Genomic DNA, 7402 nt, shown 5'->3' on the forward strand with positions numbered 1-7402 from the left:
ATTTCTCACAGGGAGGAAGAACAACACACGAAATTAATTGTCATAGTTACATAGTTTATTACTTTTTAAACTTAAAATTTATAAAGAAAACATGTATTATGTGACTTCTTTAGATTTAACAAAGCCCTGAGCCTATTGGCACTTGGAAAATTGTTTATGGTAGGCTATTACCATTCGAACCAGCAGCACTACCTGAAGGTCCATCACTGTGACCATCCCTTACAAAACCTCTCACTGCCATCACCCCTCAACGGGGGATGCTCGTCACCTCCATATGCACGAAAGTGATTTAGATAGAGAAATAGTGGGACAATGTACCTGTAGAACCCATGATTGGTCATTGCTATTAACACATCCTCACCAGTAATGGTTGTCCCCTTCTCCTCCATGCACCTAGTGTTTGCTTGAGTTGTCATAAATCTGATAAATTTTGACACACATTCCTGGATTGATATTACTGCACCAGCAGATATCCCTCGATCATTTGCCACCATTCTGCTCATCTGGCTTAACACATATTCAGCCGGTAACAAGTTTCCTGACAAGATCCAATTTTCATATTAGCTTACATAGTTGTACACAATAGGTAAAAATAACATAAAAGTATATTAACTGTATAAAAGCACATCAAGCTCAAAAATTGTAAAATGATAAATAAATAAATGATCTAGCTAGATAAAGAGTGAGATGATAGAAATGATTTGACCTGAATCTCTAGGTTGTTGTCTACTAATCTCCCCGCCATAATCAAAACTATCTCTTTCTTGAAATTTTCTCTTCATCTCTCTGAATTTCAAGGCAACTCTTGACACAAGACTCAGAAAATGGAAAAAACCCCTTATTTCTTTCAAGAGAAATAATTAGCCTTTTATTTATAAATCTGGAAAAGGCTTGACACGTTGATAATAATGTGACACGCACATGTACATGCACACTGACACCACATGTACATGCAAACTGACACGTGAACGGGTGATATGTATATGCACATGATAATGATAAGGTGACATTTTAAGAATAAGTGTTATACAGACAAAAAAATATTTAAATTAAATATCTTATATTCTAAATTAATAAATAGTAACTAAATAACAAATACTCTATGGAAAAACATAATTAATTTAGACAATATTTTTAACCATTATAATCAATTTTTTTTTATGTTTTGTCAAATATAATTAACTTTAAATATGTTTATTAGAATCAATGGTACTCTTGGGGTATTCTAGTGGGCCGCACACACATATATGTTAAAATCAACTATATGTATACATACACATAATAAATAAAAATAAATTAATATTTTTCTTTGAATATATGATATAAAAACATAAATTTGAATAAAAAAAATATTAAATAAACACAGTCACTAGTACATTATTTTGTTAATCATTAATGATGACATGTCAAATTTTCATTTTAAATGTCTAGTGCGCATTCTAGAAATAAAAAATATTACATGTATATGATATACAAAGTAAAATGAACATAAAAAATTTAGTCTAAGTTTTAGCAAGTTTTAATATACTTTGATAAATATTAAATAGTACAAGCCAATAACAATAATAAGAGCTCAATTTTTTCTTTTAAAAAAAAGAGCTCAATTTTTTGGTGAAGTTCGTCATTATTTTCTCCAATATTAACAAAACTAAAAATTTAGAATAAAATATAATGTATACAAATTTGCAGGAATATATGATAAACCAAGGGGAAGATCTTACGTGAACTTGAAATATGCATTTTTTTAATATTATACTTGCATTAATATAAACTGCATCACATTATGCATGATAGAACCTAGAGTAGTTAACCACTCCACATACAATAAGTACCTTTCTCTAATGTGCTAGTATTGGCATTTAGTACCAAACACAACTAAAACTTTGTTTAACTGTTGTAAAATATCTTTACAATCATTAATGACCCTATGAAAATAAGACTTCCCTCCCTCTGCATTAATCACATCCACCATCCTTTTGCATCACACTCAATATGTAACTGTTCGTCCTCCACATCTTAGTCCATGATATTGCCACACCAAAACCTATTATTTCAACTTTTCTAGATTACACTCTATCCTAAATCACCGTGCTACGAGATCGAATAAAACATCCCAACCGTTCCGAATAATAAAACCCACCCCATCTGTCCAGTCCTCATTTGGCATGCCGCATCAGTATTAATTTTTACCCACCCATCACGTAGCTTGCACCATATTTTACACCACATTCTACTACATGCTTTCTTTTATGCAGATTGCTTAGCCATTTCCTCTAGCCCGGTTCCATTCTGCAACCATACTAGTAGACCTTAGCCGATTACATTCTGCAACCATACTAGCCGACCTTGACTAAATTTCAAAGCTACAAGTATTAAAATAGTTACAGATCTAGTTATTTCGTCTATTCCTTATGTTCGAGCACACCATACCCACCATGTCATTATGCACCCCACTGCCACTCCAAAACACACTTTTTTAGTAGGGTGCACAATATCATTTGGTAATACCTGGACCGTATGTACTAACCCTAACCTAGCCCACACTTTCGTAAAAAAAAATTCAAATAATACATGTATATCATCCTCCATATATAGCTGGAATCATGAAAATATTGGCCTGTTGTTTACACATTTTTTTCTCAGGGCGTCAGCAGTATAAAGAACTCGACGACATGAACGCTGAAGAAAATTAATAATCTTGTCTGGTAACTTAAGTCCTCATAGCTTCTTCCAGAACAGTTTCTCTGGTCCATAGATTTGAAATCATTATATTTTTATACGAGAATTAATGTAGTTTGATTATATTAAAATTACCTTTGACCGAGTAATGATAGAAGTGTATTTCGGGTATATTATGAATCATATGAGAAATATGAATAATCTAGAAATGATTTAAGCCTCCTAATTTTAGAAGTGATATTATTGACCTCTTGTGTAACCTAGACTATAAAATGCGTAACCACGCTCAAATATTGATTTGATGTGATAGTCTACTTATTGATCAAAAAAACCTGGATTAAATTATGATGAGGATGACACATTACATGCCTCTAGTTTAATCTATAATATGTGGTTAAAATGATTATATTATATTATACATTATTCACGAAATATTACTAGAAAATGGTCAATAGACATCACCCTATTATCATCAGTTGGAAATATAACCGATGTAAGAAATAACTTTTATATCGGTTATTTTCAAACTGATCCTAAATATATATTTTTACATCTTATTTTTAAATAAACGTTGTCTTATAGTCTTTTTTTTAAAAATAAAAAAAACTTTCGCATCAGTTGTGTTTAAACTGATGTTAAAATACTAACTTTCATATCAGTTGTTTTCTTACGGATGTTCATTTCAGTTACTTACATCGGCTATTAAGAAATCATTGTCAATGTTAAATTTTTAAAAATAAAATAAAAAAGACAAGCTGGGAATAATTCCCCTCTTTTTCCCTTGACAAAATTTCAGCCCCTTCCCCCAAATATTTCTCCCCCTTTTTCTATTATCTATTATTCCTCTTCTCTCACCCCACAAACCTTTTCCTCTCTCCACCTTTCTACCTCCATCACACCTCCCTCGACATGAACCATAGTTTAAATGAACATCGATCTATCACCAAATATACGAGACCAATATCAAGTTCAATTAGCTCTGAATTTTAAGAGTTGAGAAGATAGTTTGAATTCAAATCCTAGTTCGAATGGGAAGAAAGTACGATTACAACATCAAGTTTGTTTTTGAAGGTAGTCTCAATCTGCAGGTAATTAACTCGATTAGCTTTGGGATTAGGTCGATTGACAAGAATACATTTTAGCGGGATTATTAACTTTAGATTGAGAGTTTGAGTTTGTTCATCCAGATAATTTACTTAATATTCAGGATTACTAGAGTTCTAGTCTGAATACGGTCCATTCTTGTGAAAAAGATAGTTTGAATCATAAAAGGTCTGATTAGTGAATATTTGATTAAAACTGAATCGGATCGTCCCTTGTTGTCGAGTGTGGATTTTAGTTTGATGTTGGTAATAAGAAGAATGAGAGAGTCTTTGTTCCCAGCCAGGATTTGTTCTGGTAAGTTTGATTAGTCCAGGTGCTTTTGATTGTTTGATTTGATTGTATGAGCTTCAATTATAGAATTGATGTTGTTTGTTACTCGAATGCAGCACTCCAGATTATATTACTCCCAATGAGGCTCCGATTACCAACACTTTAAATTACAATGAGGTGCTTTTATAATATAAGTTTAATTTAATTATTTGTGAAGTGACTCGTAATTGTACTGATTATATATTTATTTTTGTTGCAGGAAGATATGTGTCTGTGAGTGAGGATTCAGGTTGTTCAAGTGTGAGCGATGATGGTAAGAATTGGATTCTGGTGGTTCCGTTGGCTGCATTACCTAAATGAAAGAGGAGAGTGATTATACAGAATGATGATAGTATATTGTTGTTGTGGTATAAAGATCAGGTCCTGGTTATTAGGAGTAAATCACCTGCTGATAGTGCTTATACTCAAGGCCTCCTCAACGCTAAGCTCACTCAGGTAACCAAACCCTTTTACCCCCTCCCATACTAGTTTTTTTTTAAATTTAAGTTTCGGGGTTTCAGATTGTGTTTTTTCCGTTAATGCGTTATAAACTTATAATAAACAGTCACTTTGGGACATACGACAACTTAATCGAGTCATGCCTGTGTTATTTTTGGATTTTATCTATAAACCCTTAATATATATATAACTTTGTGTCTCTACCGATATCAAGGCGGATTTTGGTCTATCATTTATGTAATGTCATCCCTAATCTTGATGCTTAGATTACTAATGTGGCCTTGTTGATAAATTCTTTCTCAATGACTACACACACATGCTACACTGTTTGGGGCATATCTTGAGTTCCAGAAGCCCAAATTAGATGATTCAACAGCCCACGTGAAGATAACGAGATTCTCTATCATTCTAAGGTGGTCCAGAGAGCAATATCTATCTGGAGCGGGCCCGAATTTCTGAAAAAAAGTAAACTACGAATTTTATTGGGAAAAACATAATCAGTTGGGGAAACTTATTTGTATTTTCCTTAAAATATTAAAATAGGTTAATTAGATACATATAGATACATCAGATATTATTATTAGGGATTAAGTTCCAAGAGAATAAAAAGGAGGCTACGCTCAAGAGGGAAAAAGCTTAAAGAAGAGGAGATTGCAGCATCTACAGTTTTCATCTTTTCTCCTTACTTTTCCATTATGTTTATGTGTATTGGTTTCTTTTGAGATTATGAACAAATTTTCTCTCTAGGCCTTTAATAAATTCTCTTGTTAATATATAAATTGTATTCTTTTTTCCCTGTTTTTGTGGTGATTTTAGTTGTTTATATTGATTTGTATTTAATGCTTCTCAAAGATTGATCACTATTGAGATTGATTTTGTAATTTAGGTGAACTTGGAAGAGAAACCCTAAGTTAAGACCCAATTAATATATCTTAGGATTAATATTTATATTAATTTATGGTTAGGATAGTAATATACCTAAATACCCTAAGAAGTCCAATTAAGACGAAACTTAATGTTATTTATGGTTTTAAATCTTACATAGGAATATGGGGGTTATTGCATAAATTAGAGTCACTTGAGATTCAGAAGGTCCTTGTGAATACATGATTATCTTGGACTAATAATTATACCACGAGAATAGATGCTAAAGGAGAAACTTATTGAAGAACATTAGATGAAATTAAAGGCCTAGTTTTCATTCTCTTGGAATTTCTTATTCGCTTATGTGTTAGTTTAATTATTTAGTGATAATTTAGTAAACTTCACTTAATTTTTATTTGACTTGAAATAAAAGAAAAGTAGTAATTGGTATTTAACATCTTATTAATAGTCTTTGTAGGAACGAATTTATATATTACTTGTTGCGATACGTGCTCTTGCGTTAAGGTTGTAAAACCGACAATAAGTACGATATTTGAGTTTCGTGATGCAACTTTGTTGGAGGAAGTGTTCCATATGAAGATTGGTATATCTTTGGGTAATTCCGAGGATGATCCCACTCAAACATCGAGTTCTATTCCTGATCATGTGAAAAAAATGGCAAATATGGGGGCGGATCCTGGTAGTAACTCTACTCCTAATGAAGTAGAGTAAATTAGAAGGAGGAAGCATGGAAAGGTAGTCAAGAACTTTGGAAATAATTTTGTAACTTACAGTGTCGAGGATGAGCCTTTAACTTTATGTCAAGCCATGGATTATTCGGAGTCAAGACATTAGAAAGACGTTGTGAAGAGTGAAATTGACTCAACTGTTTCTAACGGAATATGGGAGTTAGTTGATCTCCCTCTTGGGTGTTCTACTATTGGATGTAAATGGATCTTTAAGAGGAAGCTACACTCTTATGGCTCAATAAATAAGTACAAGGCTAGGCTATTTTCTATGGGATTTAGGAAAATATAAGGCATTGACTATTTTGATACATACTCTCCTGTTGCCCGAATGATAACAATCAGAATGCTTCTTGCATTGGCTTTCGTACATGGTCTTATCATCCATCAAATGGATGTAAAGACAACTTTTCTTCATGGTGACCTTGAAGAAGAGATTTAAAACATCAAGCTCTACCAACAACAATTCAAAAATGGTAGTGAGAGTTGGTACCTGTGATTTTGATGAGGATGACTCTCCTTGCTCCAAAGCCATTAGTGCATAATTTATAAGTTCCTCATCTTCATCATTATCAGAATCATCCCAACTTTTTCCTTCTACAATATAAGCTTTGCTTTGTTGTTTCTTCAGAAGAGCTTCATACTTTGCTTCTAGTTCAAGATAAGCTTTGTCTTTCTTTGCTTTCTTGGGTTTCCTACATTCTGTTGCAAAATGGCCTAGATCATCACAATTGAAGCACCTTATCTTTGATATAGATATATCAGATATTATTATTAGGGATTAAGTTCTTAGAGAATAAAAAGGAGGCTACGCTCAAGAGGGAAAAAGCTTAAAGAAGAGGAGATTGCCGCAACTACAGTTTTCATCTTTTCTCCTTACTTTTCCATTATGTTTATGTGTATTGGTTTCTTTTGAGATTATGAACTAATTTTCTCTCTAGGCCTTTAATAAATTCTCTTGTTAATATATAAGTTGTATTCTTTTCTCCCTGTTTTTGTGGTGATTTTAGTTGTTTATATTGATTTGTATTTAATGCTTCTCAAAGATTGATCACCATTGAGATTGATTTTGTAATTTAGGTGAACTTGGAAGAGAAACCCTAAGTTAAGACCCAATTAATATATCTTAGGATTAATATTTATATTAATTTATGGTTAGGATAGTAATATACCTAAATAACCTAAGAAGTCCAATTAAGACGAAACTTAAAATTATTTATGGTTTTAAATCTTACATATAA

At 32.4% G+C, this 7402-nt stretch overlaps 1 protein-coding gene across 1 annotated transcript; it reads right to left on the reverse strand.

Annotated features, from left to right (window-relative positions):
- Window positions 1-203: 203 nt before the first annotated feature.
- LOC141704772 (transcriptional activator hap3-like) lies at window positions 204-782 on the reverse strand. The gene is made up of 2 exons (XM_074507950.1): window positions 707-782; window positions 204-538 (listed from the first exon to the last, which is right to left on the reverse strand). The coding sequence occupies exons 1-2, from the start codon at window positions 780-782 to the stop codon at window positions 204-206; spliced, it is 411 nt and encodes a 136-aa protein (XP_074364051.1).
- Between the last annotated feature and the right edge of the window lie 6620 nt (window positions 783-7402).

The sequence above is a fragment of the Apium graveolens genome, unplaced genomic scaffold (genome assembly GCF_009905375.1).
Source record: "Apium graveolens cultivar Ventura unplaced genomic scaffold, ASM990537v1 ctg8223, whole genome shotgun sequence".
Taxonomy (NCBI): Eukaryota; Viridiplantae; Streptophyta; class Magnoliopsida; order Apiales; family Apiaceae; genus Apium; species Apium graveolens.